This window comes from Schistocerca nitens, chromosome 4 (assembly GCF_023898315.1).
Source record: "Schistocerca nitens isolate TAMUIC-IGC-003100 chromosome 4, iqSchNite1.1, whole genome shotgun sequence".
Taxonomy (NCBI): domain Eukaryota; kingdom Metazoa; phylum Arthropoda; class Insecta; order Orthoptera; family Acrididae; genus Schistocerca; species Schistocerca nitens.
Window position 1 is genome coordinate 755,842,320 of NC_064617.1, and position 17,304 is coordinate 755,859,623.

Here is a 17,304-nt window from a genome sequence, read left to right on the forward strand (position 1 = left end):
CTAGTACATCCAGAAATGACAGCTGGCCATTCTTCTCCAGTTCTGTAGTGACCTTGATAGTTGGGTGGCATGAGTTAAGATGTTCAAGGAACTCATTGAGCCTGTCCTTCTCATGAGGCCAGGTCATGAAGGTGTCATCCACATACCTGAAGAAGCATATGGGTTTGTATCTGGCTGTCTCTAATGCCCTCTCCTCAAATCTCTCCATCAACATGTTGGCAACCACATGAGACAGTGGCTGCCCATAGCTACACCTTCAGTTTGCTCATAATATTGGTTCCCATACAGGAAATACATGGATGTCAGTGTATGCCCAAACAGATCCAAAAGAGCACCATTGAAATTTATCCACAATCAGTTCTAGTGAATCTTTCAATGGGATCCTAGTGAACAGTGATATGACATCAAAACTAACCAGGATATCTGAATCTGTGATGCGTAGTTGCTTGAGGCATTGCAGGAAGTTGTCTTGGTGAACCCATTTCCCTGCATATGGTGGCAGCAGATTTTTCAAGTATTTGGCTGCTGCATATGTAGGTGCCCCAATATTACTGACACTTGGGCATAGGGGCATGCCCTCCTTGTGTATTTTAGGCAGACCAAATAGTCTATGTGGCACTGGTGCTTTTGCCCGTAGTTGTCTGATGATCTTATCAGGCATCCCTGTTTCCTTCAGGAGAGCCTGGTCTTCTTGTCCACCTTGTCAGTGGGGTCACACTCCAAAGTTCTGTATGCAGGGTCCCCCAGAAGTAGGCATACTTTCTCATCATAATCCACCCATTGCAAAATGACTGTAGTCTGCTGGCAGTACTACAATACTGTTATCTTCCTGGAGCTCCTTGAGTGCAAGCCTCTCCTCAGCTGTGATATTCAGTTTAGGAGGCCTGGCATTGGTGACCGCCTTGCAAGCATCTCGGCGGATTTCCTCTGCCACATTAGGTGGAAGTGTAGCTGCCACTTGCTCTAATGCACTTATGAAACCTGAAATGGGCACATTTCTAGGGATTGTTGCGAAGTTGAGACCCTTATGATTAAACTGTGTGCCACTTAGATTTGTCACAGTGCAAGTCTCCTCTATCTGCTGTGCTTTCTTGCACATGCGCTCAAACATTGCAGATTGGCAAGATGAAGCATTCCTTCTGGCAGTAGTTTCCTGTACGTAGCCAACCTATCATCCACATCATTGACTGCCACTGTTCACATGGCGTCCCTTATTTTTGACATTGAGGGATGTCCTAAGACCTCCATATCTGATAATAATAGGCAATTTGTGTTGTAGGTATTTTAAGACTTTTTCATCTGCAATGGTATTCAGCATATGACTACTACCCTATCTCACCCAGCTTCTAACTCATAGGTGGAGCACTTCATGTGTACATTCAAGCCCCAGATGAAGAAGTAACATTGTTGAGTTTTCTGGCTACATACCAGGTGATGTTGGTCATCAGGTGCTCTCCAGCAGAACATTAGCATTGGCGCCAGCCATGGAATTTCCTGGATCTGTAGCACTCTGAGTTGCATGCCACAGGGCACTGTTGCCTGGTGCGTTTTCCTAATGGGTTTGCTCTTTAGGCCCAATCCTTCATGTGGTGGCTGGGATGGCTGCCAGGTTTTGTGGTGGGTCACAAAGGTCAGCAGTTTGGGTGGATGTTGGTAAGGAGACTCTGACTCACAATGTCAGTCAGTTGTAACCAGGCCCTATTAGAGTGTCATCACTGTGGCCTTCGGATCAGCTGAGTGGCAGGGTTGATCATGACATTGTTCCTCGAGTAGGCTACCATTTCAAGCAGTGTGACTCACAGTTGTCATCCTATCTGTACCCTCCACCATCCTCCCATCACCTGCAGCCTTGGGCCTCAGTGTGCCTCCACCCACCATAGTGGATTTTGACATGTGTGTTGACATAGTTAAAGTATAGCATGCATAGCAAAATGACATTATCCAAAACCAGCGCCAAGACATCTGCTGTGCACCAAGGATGACAGATAACAATGGATGTGGAGATGTGTATGGGTGAATAGATGTGCACCTGTTGAACAACTGACCATACAGATGAATCAAGGGGCTACCAACAATGTCTCCTCAACAACAGTTCAATGAACGTTGCTGCATACGGGCCTCTGCAGCAGGTGCCTGGTTCATGTACCCATGCTGACTGCTATTCATCAACACCATAGGCTGGAATCTGCTCACCAGTACCACACCTGGACATCCACTGGGTGGTCCACAGGTGGCCTTTTCAGATGATCACACTTTATGCTCCATTTGACATATGGCCGTTGGTGTGAAAATTGTGAAATGTTTGAAAGCAAACACTCTGCAACAATTGTTGGAAGTGTCCAGGCCAGAAGCATTCCCTGGGTGATCTCATCATCCTGGAAGGCACAATGGATCAACACAAGTACACATCTGTCCTTGTAAACCATGTCCACCTTTACGCATAGTTCACTTTTTCCACAGGCAGGGGACTGCAACATGTCACACAACTTTTAATGTACATGTGTGGCTTGAAGAGCACGAGGAAGAGTTTAGCATACTCCCCTGACCACAAATTCCCCAGATTTATACCCAGTCAATAATCTGTGGGATTGCGTCGAATGGGCTGTTTGACCACAGATCGTCAACTAAGGAACCTAATGCATCTCGCAGTGCCACTGGAGTCATCATGGCTATATGTCTATGTCAGTACCTTCCAGGACCTCATTCTGTCCCTTCCTGCCTGTTTCACAGTGGGCCACACTGTAAAAGGTGGCTATTCATGCTTTTGACAGATGACTAGACAGTGTATAAAACTTAGTATATTTTGTTAATAATCTCTCTTCTATAATACTTTTCATCTAAGAAAATCAAAGTGATGGCTTAACTTTTCCTAATTAAAAGTTATAGTCTACATTGTGAATTGTGGTTTATTTGTCTCATAATGTACATAATCTAAATCATTTGACTCAGGTACAGGAGACACATCAAACTGTGGTAAAATTTCACCATAAACAAAGAACAGCTGATATTAACAAACAGCACCATAATAATAATACAATTTTGTTACATATGTCATACAACAAAATTTAATATTTAATTACTCCTTGCTCAAATTATCATTTCATACTCTATGAATTCTTTTATTTAATAGTAATATTTCTCACACAGAACCTGCTGTAGCCTTGTTTTTAAAATTTCTGGCTTCATATTAAGTATGTGTGGGCCCATTAACACGTTTTATATAGTCATTGCCCTATACTGTGGAGTCTGTGCATATAATTTCAACTTGTGTTGGGTAGCATAAAATTATGTTTATTTCTTGTATTAAATGTATGGTTAAAATGATTCTCCTCAAATAAGTTTTGCTGCTGTGAAGGAAGACTTGTAATTTCATAAATGTATATGGAGGGAACAGTTAGGTTTTGTAGTCTCTGAAATAATGAGTGACAAGTCTCTGTTTGCTGTGCAGTACATATGTATTGGACAATTTTCTTTTTGCAGTTTCAGTATTTGAGACACACTACTTGAATTTCCCCAGAAAATTATTCTATACCTAATGAGAGATTCAAAATAACTACGATAAGCAATTTTTTGTGTACTCAAGTCAGTGGAATTTGTTAGTATTTGTGATGAAAATGCAAATCTGCTTAGTTTATTTGACAGGAACTCAGTATATGATTCCAGCTTAAGTTCTTGTCTACATTTAGTCCCCAGAATTTGATCATGTCAATTTCTTTCATAGGTTGATTGCTATGTTGTATTTTAATTTCCACACATTTTGAATGTTTGGTTTTGAAATGTACCATATGGTCTTTTGCAACCAGCCAAATCAGATTACTGGAAGTGATTGTTTAGTTTCTGAAGTTATTTTCAAAGGTCTCAAATGTTCAACTTGCAAAGTGAACTACAACTATGCTGCTTGACAAAAATAAAGTGAAGCACCCAGAAGGGGAGGAGGAAACAAAATGAAACGTCATGGGTTGAGAGGGTACGAGATGTTATTGCAGTGTTTATAAAATCGAGTCAAATTAACAGAGAACTTGGCAGTATTAACCCTCTTATCAGTATGATGTGGCACCTCTTCTGGCCTCAGTGTATGCTCTGATGAGAAAGATAGAAAGCCATTGTATCCCCTCCTGAGGCTAGTTAGGCCACAACTGTTGTAACTTGTCACTGATGTCCTGGATACTGGCACTAGCACAGAGATGATGTCTGAACTGGTCCCACAAATTTTCTATCATGTACAGACCTGGGGATCTTGCTGGCCATGTAAGTTCCTCAACATCACACAGACTTAATAGAGACATGTACAATGTATGGACAAGCACTGTCCTGTTGAAAAATGCCACCACGGTACTGTCAGATGGGAGGTAACTTGTGAGGATGGAGGATGTCCGTGATGTTCTATTTTGCTCTTAGAGTCCCCTCAATCACAACCAGCTATGATCTTACCTTAAGTCATAAAGGAATAGCATCACTGTGCCTCTCCAAAAGACTGAAAGAATGGGACCTCTCCCCAGGTCACCACCACACTCACCAAAGGTGGTCATTTGGGGTAGTACATAACCACAAAACATCGCTAAAAACAATGCAATGCCATTTTCCAGCAGTCCATGCTTCCCCAGTTGTGGCACCACTCCAAATGCAGTCATTTGTGTTGTTGTGTTAACAGCAGCATGTGCATTGAATTGTAGTTCCCTAGTCTCTGACTAAAGGTGCAGGATGACACAGTATATTGCAGGAAATCCATTTCTTGTTCTTGGATGACAGGTGCAGAGGTGAAGGGGTTACAATATGGTTAGTACACAAATGTGGTCAACTGTAATCTTAATGAGAAGTATGCCTGTCCTCACATTCTCAGGCAGTCCAATATTGGGTCACTGTCACATTTGAATGCCCCAAAAACAGATATTGCACAATTCAACCAGCTAGCTAAATAAATGTCGCCCCACTGATTCCCCTTTCAAGCTGCCAGGTCCTGATAATGCAGACTCAGATGATAACACAGCATTTCTTTGTTTTTCATGTTGATCATTCCAATCTGACACTGTTCACGGTCCTTGTACACCATACCAGGTGTGATAATGACACTAAACACAAACAACTCTAATGCACCTGGTGACCTTCCCACCAAACACAAAAGACTGCTGTTCTAATCATTTTCATATCCATCTGTGGTGTGAATGTGCACAAAGTTACATTGACATCTGATGAAGTTTTCTGGCTGCTCCTCTTGTTTTGACAGTCACTGAATCTATTTGTAAATATGACACACTCAACAAGAAAAAAGTTGAATCAAAGTTAAAATTTCAATTTTCATACCTGTGATAGTGCCAGCACAAATTGTTCCAATGAAAGGAGTTTTAAATCTATGATGTACCTTTCCCAAAAATGGAAAAAGCAGACGATCTGATGACATAGCATAGATTATCCTTGGAAGTGGGAACATTGCCCCAAGGAAGCTGAAACAGAGGTGACCAACCATCAAAATCATTCTCTTAAAATGCAGTAAGAATTTTATTCTGTCTTGTTTACAGTTTTTAGGAATTGAAATCTTTTTAATGGTCATCCAAGTATCACTCTAAGCAAACCACAAATATCATCCAGAAATTTTGGTAGGGAAAAACAATTAAATAATTTGTCTATTTACAAGCTTCTCTAGTCTCAAATGAAGTAAAGTGTGTGAACTCTGGAAATGCAGACCTGCATTGTAGCACACATACGTGGGATTATTTAAATTTTGTTGGTTCTGATGGTATCTCCAGTTCCAGTAAGAAAGTAAGGTGATAGTTACTTTGGTGGTGGTGGTGGTGGTGATGGTGGTGGTGGTGGTGGTGGTGGTGATGGTGATGGTTGGGGGGGGGGGGGGAAGAAGAGGTGACACTATTTCTCCCCATTTTTCTCTTTTTTAGCTTTTGCTCTGTTTCTAAGTTCCCACTGTCAATGCAATATGAAACTTCATTATTCCTTTCTTTATTCCAGTGGCCAAAACTTCTTCCTGTCTCACTCTCTCCCTTTCATTACCATATATTACCTCCTCATGACAACAGTAATTCAGAGAATTTCCAGTTATAATCTCTTACTGAACCTGTACATAGTTATTGCAGTTTCTTTCATTATTAAATCCAGTTTTTTTCTTGAAGAGATTTTTGGTGGTTATTTAAAAATTAACACCATACAAAGTCAGATTGTGCTAATATTCACATTATTTGATACTATTAGTAACATTTACAAACCAGCTGGATGCACTGGTTGATAATTATTGAACTATATTAACTATGGCATGCACACAGTTCACTCAACATGTAAACATCAGTACAGATATTCAGATTTAGGTTATGCCTGCCACCATTGGTGATGATGTGGCACAGACAAATAGTGAAATTCTCCATGACCTGCTGAAGTATCTAAAAACTGATGTTGTCAATGACCTCCTGAATGGCTGTTTTCAGCTCAGCAATGGTTTTGGGTTCTTGCTGTATACCTACTCTTTAATACAGCCCCACAAAAAGGAGTTACACGTGTTCAGAGCCACAGAATATAGTGGGCAATCAAGGCCCATGCCAGTTGCCTCTGGGTACCCTAGACCCAGAATGTGGTCTCCAAAGTGCTCCTCCAAGACATCAAAACTCTTCTGCTTCAATGTGGTTGAGCTCCACCTTGAATGACTCACACCTTGTCGAAATCATGGTCACTTTGTGTAATGGGGATGAAATCATCCTCCAAAGCTTTCCTGTATCATTTGGTAGTCACTGTGCCATCAAGGAATATTGCACCAATTATTCTGTGACTGGACATTGCACACCACACAGTCACCTGTTGAGAGTGAAGAGACTTCTTGATCATGAAATGCGGATTCTCAGTCCCCCAAATGCACCAGTTTTGCTTATTGATGAACCCATCCAAATTAAAGTGGGCTTTGTTGCTAAACCAAACCATGCTTGCACTTACTAATTCCCATCATGCCCCATGACCAACCACACAATTTGAATGTTCTAACGCAAACTGTTCAGAAGTTATGATTATTTTATTTTCTATAGTTCAATAATCATCACTCTGTACTAAGGAATTGATATAAATGGAGCAGAAGGAGTTGGCCACCAATAAACCCTTTAGGCTCCTCTTGCACTAAACTTTATTAGCTGTTAAGTTTTTTGTGGCTGCTGGCAAGGTAATGAAAATGTGTGTTTCTGAATAAAGGATCCCTTTCAGGACCTAAGTGACTTTAAATGTTTCCAAAGATTATTCTTATTTCTAGTGCTGATTCCATGAAGTGAGCTGTTTGTTTGAAAAAAGAGATGTCGTTTAATGACAAGTTTCATTAAGGAATAAATGTATTGGGAAGCAGTTATTAATAACCCTAGTCCTGTAAACAGGCCTCTACAGGATGTTTTTGTGCAAATAACAACTGCTTTATCACCAAGTAATGAAATCAGTACCATTTTGTATTTTACTATATCATAAAATCTTTATGGAAATGTATGAGCTGTAACAAGGTTTGAAAAAGTGGTAACTTTTTAATTTAAAACTGAAATAATCTAATTTTAATAACTGCAAAGATGAAAAAAAAAGCAATGAAATTTTCTTCATACCTTGCTCCAAGACCAAATATTGCACCTGCACTTATGATCCATCCTGCCCAGTTCCAACCAACCTTTTGAAATGCATACGATAGTGGGGCACTCATATCCTAAAACAGATAATGTTTTATTAAATGCAGAATATTTACTAAAGACTGTAGTAGAGTTATGTTTTATTAGTCATATCGGTAAAACATTTAACATCTTTATATATTTAATGTTTCCCTTACAGTCACATTAAATTGTGTAAAACTTGATGACAAGTAACAATCACATGTGCTTAAAAATGTAACAATACTCAACTAGTTATACCTGTAGATAGTAGGGAAGCATGAGGGTAAGCACTGTTGAAACTCCGAAGTAGCAACAAAATACAATTAACAGTGAGAATATAATAGACAAAGGAATGTTTCGCTGTGGATTTATAGCTTCCTCTCCTGAAAGAAGGGAGATGTTAATTAAACATATAACTGAATTTTGTTTGCAAAACTTTTAGCACAGCTTTTACTGACCTGTTGTGGCTACAGCATCAAAGCCAACAAAAGCATAAAAACAAGTTGCTGCTCCTTTGATAATGCCAGCAATTCCAAATGGCACAAATCCACCTTCACCACCATTATATTCATCAGGTATGTCATTCTTTTCTATCTGCCAGTTACCTATGTCAGCTTTAAAGAGAATGAAATTTTTTAGTGGATTCCACTATAACATTAAGAGCATATTTGTTGATATGTTTAAGTATGAGAAAATATTTATCACTTTATATGTGTAAAATATTCTCATAGTGGTAAATAAAAATTAAGATGTAACAGATTTCTAGACATGCCATTTCTAAGTTACACACAGGAAAATAAAGGTATCATTGACAGTGATTATAGGTATGGCAAAAGGAGGAACACTAATTTAAAAAAATCTGCACAATAAAGCAGGCCTAATTTCTTTTAAGGACATAATTACAAACTGATCAGCACTGAAGATCATGTATGTGCACCTCCTTGTCACTCATGAAGATTTATCATGGACTCACAAACTGGTGATCTCTAAATCAACCAGAATCATCAACTTGAGCGATCAAATTCTGAAACAGCTCAATCCCTTCTCTGTCATTAGATTCATATTGTTCTTCTCTTAATTCCATGCCTTTTTTGTTCAATGTTCATACATACACTGATCAGCCAGAAAATTATGACTACCTACCTAATAGCCGGTATGTCTGCCTTTGGCATGGATAACAGTGGCAACACATCATCATGGCATGGAAGAAGTGAGGCCTCAATAGGTCACTGGAGGGAGTTGGATTCACATCTGTACAACCAACCTTTAATTCCAGGGAGGGGGCTATGAGCTGTGACACCGCATTCAATCACATCCCAGATGTATTCGATAGGGTTCGGGTCTGGTGAACTGGGGCACCAGCACATCAATTGGAACTCACCACTGTGTTCCTTGAACCACTCCATCACACACAGGACTTTGTTACATGGCACACTGTATTGTTGAAAAATGCCACTGCTGTTGGGAAACATGATTGTCATGAAGGGATGTATGTGGCCTGAAATGGGTGTAAATGGTCTGCAACCAGTGTACAATACTCCTTGGCTGTCATGGTGCCTTGCATGAGCTCCACTGGACTCATGATACCCACATGAATCTTTCCCAGAGCATTACAGAGCCACCACCAGCTTGTCTCCATCCCACAGTACCATGTTAAGGAGCAGTTCCCTTGGAAAACAACGGATTCACAGCCTCCCATCAGCATGATGAAGAAGGTACTAGGATTCATCATACCATTCAACACTCTGCCACTGTGCCAACATCCAGTGCTGATGGTCCAGTGCCTATTTCAATCATATGTGTGATGTTTTGGTGTTAACATTGGCACATGTATGGGTCATCAGCTGTGGTGTTTCATCTTTAGGAGTGTTTGGTGTATTGTGTGTTCAGGCACACTTTTACTCTTCCTAGAATTAAAGTCTGAAGGAAGTTCCACCACAGTTCATCAGCTGTCCTGTTTTACCATCTGCCCAGCCTCCGATGTCCAACATATGTTATGAGCGGTGGCCGCCCAACCCCAAGATGACTGTACATGGTTCCACTTTGGTTTCACCACATTTTGAAGACACTCACCACAACATTCTTCAAACACCTGACAAGTCGTGCAGTTCCTGAAACGCTCATGCCAAGCATCCAGGCCATCATAATCTTCCCTCAATCAAACTCAAATAGATCGTTCAACTTCCCAATTCTATACACGAACAGCACACTCACTGATACTACATGTACCATGCATGTGTCTGAGTAGCAGTCATTCCTCACTAGCAGTCATTCCTCACCAAGTGATGTTGCTATCACCTGGATGAGTTTATATCAATAGCAGGTTAGTGGTCGTAATGTTTGGCTTATCAGTGTATATCTCTGACTCACAAAACCTTTAATTCAGTTTAGAAAAACAGCAGTATGTTCAATTTAACTGTTAACAGTCCTCCTGAAAAATTCATTGCCTCTCTTACAAACTTTACCTTCATGGAAGCAGGTTTGTCAATGTGTCACCTGTTCTTGTGGTGCTTAGGACCTTGAAAGTAAACTACAGTCCTTGCAAGCAAACAGATCTGTTAGTCTTAGTTAAGCTGCCTGGGAAATAATGCATGATCGATGTAGGAAACAGTAATACTGTAAATACAACAGCATATTGCTAAAAGGAAATTATGAAATGATAAATGACTAAAAAGAAGTGAGTGAAAAAATCATACAAAAATTCAGAGCAGTTGGAACAAATGATAGATATGACTGGGCACCCAATTTTGCATTTCAGGTTTAATGTAATAAACAGTGGTGATCTTTTTTCATCCATGGTATAACAGAGAGAAACGCCCTAGCAGTCATCTCAAAACTTCAAGCTAAAATATCTTGCAGCTGGGATGACATTTGACCTAAGGTGCTGTAGGAATCCAGAAGAGAATTAATCAAGCTACTGACACGCTGATTAAATACCTTCCTCTGCCATTGAGAATTCTGTGATTTCTTGAAAATACCTGAAGTTCTCCCATAATGCAAGCCTGGAATACAGACTGTAAAAACTGCAGATCAATATTGCTAAATTCAGAACTTTGCAAATTACTAGAGAAAGTAACATTAAATCAAGTCAAGACATATTTCAGCAGGCATAATATATTCAACAATCTACAGTACTGTTTGAGAAGAAGAGGATCCATTGTGACAGCAGTAGCAAATTTTCTATGTATATGACACATTAAACAAACTAGATAGAGGAGAAATGGTTAACAGGCACTTTTTTGGATATGAGTAAAGCTTTTGATATTGAGAATCATGAAATACTGAATAAATTGGAATATGGGATTAGAGGAGTAGACTTAAAAAACTACTTATCTCCTACTTGAAAGCCAGAAAACTAGTTTTAAGTCAACATATAATAGGAATGAACAATTACTAATATCTAAATCAAGCTACAGGATATTTCAATCTGGTGTGCCTCAAAGAAGTACATTAAGACCTTTTCTGTTCCTTGTGTATTGTAATGGCTTAATTAAAATACAAAATTGCAACATCTTAAGCTATTCTGATGATGCATCCCTTGTCAGCTGGGGCAGTGATATACAAACTGCTGCCAACAGTAGTGAACTCAAATGCAGTATTCTGTCATCTCATCAAATAATCTACTTGTAATCTAAGAGTAGACAGTGATAATCCTGTTCCTGCGTAGCTATAATCTGAATATAAATTTTACTCCATTACCAGCTCCATTGGCACTTAGCTATACAAATAAACACAAATTTTTGGGTATACTTGTGTATGAACACCAGCTGAGGAAAGAGTTTATAGAACATATTTGTAAGAAAATCAGTACAAATATGTAATCACCAAAATAGATTCCAGCCTTCCTAGATCATGATGCCTTAAGGAAAATATATTTCTGATTGACAAATCCTATCTCCAATATTATATTGAGATCTGGGGTGAGTTTCCAGCTTTCTATACACATAGGCTTTTTAGACTACAAAAGATAATGTAAAAAAGACAGGGCCTTGAAAAGAAATTTTCAGAAAATATAAAATACTAACTAGCTACTTTGTGTACATCATGCATGGGAGTCATGTTTGCAAAACTATATCCAGAACATATTGTAATGTACAGTAGATACATAATTACAACATACAGGGAAGGGAAAACTTTCACAGATTTACATGTAATAAAAAGGCTGCAGACTGTAGTCCACATACAATAGGGACAGTTTTTTAAAGAGACTAGCACCTGATATTAAGATAGTTAATTTAAATACCTGAAAGAATGAGCTTAAGTACAGTAATTATTATTAGGGAAATGCTGCTCTTCAATAACAGGTTTCAAATTGCTATATCTCCTTGTAAACTGTTAGTGTACGTAGCCGCATGTTTTTTTAAACGGAAAACTGATAATTTCTGATCTCTGCTATTTATATCAATGTGTGTGTTTATCTTTTAGTGATAAGAGAAGAATGGTTAACACAAACTTGTATCACAATGTATATGTGAACTGCAGCTATGACAATGCCCAAAGACTGATTGTTATAAGGCCAGCAAATAAATAAATAAATAGGTTCAACCCATTCATAATGACACTCTAACGAATGAAATAGAAGTATCTCCATTATATACCACTCTATACTATAATCTATTAACTAATTGCTTTGAAAAATATGACAATTCTTTAAATCAAGGTCCAAAATCAGGTTGGCACTACTAAACAATTTGCATACACTTTGCACATTAACCTGTTGCCATAATCCTCACCCAAAATGAATAAAATACTCATTATCTTATATGGCTCAGTTAATCAAGACTTTTCTCCAATGCCACATTATTTAGAGCTTCACTGTATACCTCTCCATGCATCTTGCCATTCCTATTTACTTTGGTATGTCTGACTGGTGAAACATACATAGTCAATGGAAGTATCAGATGTGATAAGCTGTATGTGATCTATCAACTGGTATATTATCTGTCAGGCTCAGGATGTAAGCATGTTTATTACAAAAACTGAAATGTTCAATTAATAAAAGTGTCCAAGGAATTGGCAGAAAGGCTGATGAGGAAACTGAAGACAAGCAACATCTCACAATGACATGTATTTCAGTTCCCAGCAATTTTATAGGCAGAAAAGTTGTGTGAAGTGGTACAGTAACAAACAGCCTTAGAATCTTAAAAATGTAGCAGTCATGGAAAACCACTTTCTGGGAGTTTCTACTAGCATTTATTATTCAGCTATGATTATTGTCTGCAACACTTGACTTTGGTGCAGTGGTAACAAAAACAAATGACAATACAGTAAACAAAAACCATATCAATTTTTTCGACTGTCGTATACACTGTGGGCATCCAAATTGCTTTACAAGCAAGTTGTCTGGTCATTAAAACAGCAGAGCACATTCTAATCAGCTTCAGGTACACAGGTAAACACATGATCCAACTGGTTCGCCCTCACTCCCAGGTGCAATAATATTGGGGGTGACTAATATACTCCAATTAAAATAACTTTTTAATTGTAGTGGCAGGGGCCAGTTTTGTTAGCAATCAGTCAGCCTTGCTAGAAAAGTCTTTGCATGTACTTAAGAAACATGCAACACAGCGAGTGTTCATCAATCAAGAAAGAACTATTATTGGCTGGTGGCTGACCTACCACAAGAGACACTGAACTGTCAATCTGAAAACTGTTTTAAACGGAGTCCAGTTTGTGAGTTAAAATTGAAAAATAGAACAACTGTGCTCAGAATATTCCTTTTTATCATTGAAGAGAATGTGAATGTATTTCTTAGTATGTGAATTTGGCTTAAAACTGAACATCACTTTTGCTGTGTGCAGTACATAAATTTTAAAAAATATAATTTCAGAAAATATGAACTTCTATAGACAGCAATTTCATGCTTTTACAAATACAAGCAGCAGTGTTACATACCTTTCAAGGCACCAGCAATGATTGCAAAAGTTAAAACACCAAGATTAGTGATAGTCATTATGCTGGTAATGATCGACGACTCCTTCACACCAAATGCCAGAAGAACTGTGGAGACACATATTTTCTTTACAATACATACTTTTTTGTGTAGTCTTATTTATTAATGTTCATTTCATATCCATCTGCAGCAGATCTTCAGAAAAATATATAATCTTAGAACTGACTTAAAATAAGTGAGCCATGTGTTACAAGTTATCCAGAAAGCTTTGACATCTTTGTGTGTTGTTATAAATACATGGAATTTGTAGCAAGCACTGAAACATTGCTTCTTAACGCACATTTATCTATAGAATGAAAGACAGTGAGACTGCAGTTTTCCTTCACAGAGATATAAATTTATGTTTCATGTTTAATTGAATTTGGTTGTCAGTATGTTTTGATATATGATAATTTCCTTTTATATGATTCTGAAACAAAATGACATTTTTATTAAAAGTTAAATCAGGATGAAGCAGCCTGATCACATAAAAATCCATCTATAATCAAGTGATGAATGAGAAAGGCAGTCAGTATCTGAGACGCGTGTTCTATGTACCAGGGAACATCAGATGCCAATACGTTGTGAACAGTGGTGTAACCATTCACTCATAATATCCATTTGTAAGCCATTTTTACGCCTCTAATAAATAATAAAGTTAGGAGAATGTAACGAGAAGCATTGGTGATGGACCAGGTGAAGTCATAAGTGGGTGATAAATCTTGTGTTATGTCTTGTAATATGTTTTAGAATACAGTTGTTGCAATGCCACACACTACTTGGAAACACTGGGGAATGGGCTACTTGTCTAGGATTGTTTGTGCAGTAACAGCTGGGCAACAATGCTGTGGCCATCATGGCGTATCAATATGATACTGCCACTACCACAAATTAAAAAAAAAAAAAAAAAAAAAAAAAAAAAAAAAAAAAAAAAAAAAGAAAAAAAAAGGAAAAAAATTAATCCCCTATCTTGTGGACCACCAAACTATTTTAAATGACTGAATTATTTAAGGATACACAGGGGAATATATGGCATAATACAAGTATTATGGAAACTTCAAAATATATTTAAAATATGTTGCAGTTCCATTCATTCTTATTGTTATTTTGAAGAGGTCCAAGTGAAGTATTATTGTATGATTACTGATTTAAAGTTCAACATGTATAATAGTTTCATTAAATGTGGAAAAATAATTATGAGCAGAATATTTATTCCTGAAAAGAGGTATAATATCAAGAGGAGCTGAATTTCAGATTTACATAAGGAAGAAGTTATTTTAGCATGCAATCAGATGCAAATATTGAACCCAGTTAATTACAATTTCAATTTAATAATCCATATAAATATTAGGCCCTTTCTGTGGGTAGCTTCGCCAGAGCCAAAGAGTTAAATAATTCCATGAGCCTTTAGGTTTGGGAGTGCGTAAACAGACAGCAGACAGTTTAAGTACATTCCTGAACACTTCCTCAAAGGACTTTCCTATCAGGATAGTAGGGGCAGATGCCTAATTTTTGCGAGAATTTTGAGCTGTAGTGGACAAGCAGTAAGATGGGCAGTGGCGCAACAACTTCAATCCTGTATGTGCAATGCGGAGTGTGAGACTCAGCTCATTCCTCATGATGTACACCTTGTCATGTGGTTAAGTCTAGGTGTACTGTGCAGTGCTAGCTATCAAAACAGAGGTCTGACTATGCACTCCAATGCTTTACACACCTACCAGGAGAGAACATAGTATTGCCTCCAAATCTCATCAGGTAGATCGTTGATGTGTGTCACAGGCAGCAGTGAATGACAGCTTTGCTGACAACCGCACATGAAAGAGATCATTGAGCAGTGTGTTTGGCTGCTGCTGATTGTGGCTGTAGTGTGCACATTGCGGGTGTCCATCAGCAGCACACACAATCTGATCAATGGCTGATCTACACAGCAGCTGCGCTTCAATATGGTTATATTTATGGTACAGTAAAAAGTTAGAAAAATGGAGAAAATTTGAGTTTAGTAAGTGCTAAGCAGAAAATGCCCAGAGAATTTACATTGGAACTATGTGACAGAATGGATTCTATTATTTGATAACTTATATGAGAAGATAGATTTATTTATTTCTAAAGATGACTCTTTACATGATAATCATAGTGATTTGAGAGATATTCTTGGAAAATTAGTTGCTATTCACAAAAAATTAACAGCTTGTGACATTCACCTGCTTTATTTCTTCATTGTCAGTCCTCTGTGTTGTTATACTGGCTGAAAAATGGGGGGAGGGGGGACAGTTCAACACTGAATCTGTAAAAGATGTAGCCGACAGTTGCACAGTTGCGTTTCACAGTTCTTTACTTTCATTGTTCGCAGCCCCCAAATATTACACAATTATATGGCCAGTTCACTTCTGGTAAATGTTGAAAAGCCTCATTAATAGGTTGCAGGCAACATCAGCATATTGCTACAATAGTTTGCTGTTGAACGTCTATGAGCAGTAAAAACTAACCACACAATTCACAGTTCGTGCAGAATAATACAGTACCTATGACACTATTTCTCAAATAAATTGAACAGACATTGTCATTAATTGTTCTAACACATGGCCTATTTGTGTTACACTTTTTCCACTGTTAAGTTAATGCATTATTGTTAATTTAACCAATACGTATTTCCCATCTGAAAATCAGCTGTGGACCGACTGTCTCAGGACCAAAATTTGATCCTTTACATATCCTCATGATAACAGGCACTGAAACTATATGTTGTTTGATATTTAAGTTACAGAAATTGCAATTAAAACATAACTCATTCAATGAACTGAATACATAAAAAAAAATCCTCCGTTTTAACAGTTCCTTCTATCACAAACATTAGGCCAAATTGTTTGTTTAAATAATGAAGTTAACAGATATAGTTATACCAACAATACTTTTGTCAAACTTTGTAATTATTTTGGAATTAATTAAGGCCTGGCTTTGCTAATATGTTTTCGAATAGAGCCAAATAAATACTTCAAGAATCCTAGTAGTTCTTCTTCCAAATGTTTATAATTATTGCAGAATTTATATTTATTTATAAGTCAACAATAGAATCTAAGTCACAAAACAATTACTGATTCACCCTATAACAAAAGATATTAACTAGGAATTGTCAAAATAAATTAGGAAATTAATTACATACACAAAACTAAGCACAAAATTAGACTTGGTGCTATATTCCTTAAGACTGGAGGCCAACCCCTCTCTTTTTTTATACTCATGCATGTTAATGGTAATCAGACAAAAATGAAAATAAAATGAATTTAAGGAGACAGATGTCAAAGCAAGAGAGGAAGTAAAGAGATCCCAGCTTGCTTTATCACAAGCTGATACAGATACAGATATATGTAAAGAAACATTGCAATATGAACATAGTTAAACAAGGAGATTTTAAAAATGGAAACTAGCTATTGAAAAAGAAAAAAGTATTCATGAAGCTAGATAGGATACTGAAGATAATTGTCAAGGAAACTTGAGTGTTACCTAAGTTGGTTGCAGATGATCCAGCAGGCATTATACACCTTGCTGGTTCCTTAAAATCATTTGAGGGAATATTTTCTAATGCTCGATGGAAGTATAGAGAACTAGGGAAACTTTTTAAGAGAAGAACTTTAAAACATTGGATAAGTTTGGAGTAGTGTTTAAGAATAAATTTCTATGTCCTAGTCAGTATACTATAGTTCAATTCTTTTATCTTGGCGGCTCGCGCATGCACGCCCAGACGTGGGAGATTGCTGCGTT

At 37.8% G+C, this 17,304-nt stretch overlaps 1 protein-coding gene across 1 annotated transcript in view; it reads right to left on the reverse strand.

The window, feature by feature from the left end:
* Nucleotides 1–17,304, reverse strand: part of LOC126253046 (high affinity cationic amino acid transporter 1-like) — a 177,528-nt gene that overhangs the window by 69,916 nt on the left and 90,308 nt on the right. The window contains exons 5-9 of the mRNA XM_049954122.1: nt 13,509–13,613; nt 8,072–8,227; nt 7,872–7,996; nt 7,572–7,669; nt 5,302–5,441 (exon numbers count right to left, since the gene is read on the reverse strand). Of these exons, the coding sequence (XP_049810079.1) occupies nt 5,302–5,441; nt 7,572–7,669; nt 7,872–7,996; nt 8,072–8,227; nt 13,509–13,613 (624 nt within the window). The remainder of the gene's footprint in view (nt 1–5,301; nt 5,442–7,571; nt 7,670–7,871; nt 7,997–8,071; nt 8,228–13,508; nt 13,614–17,304) is intronic.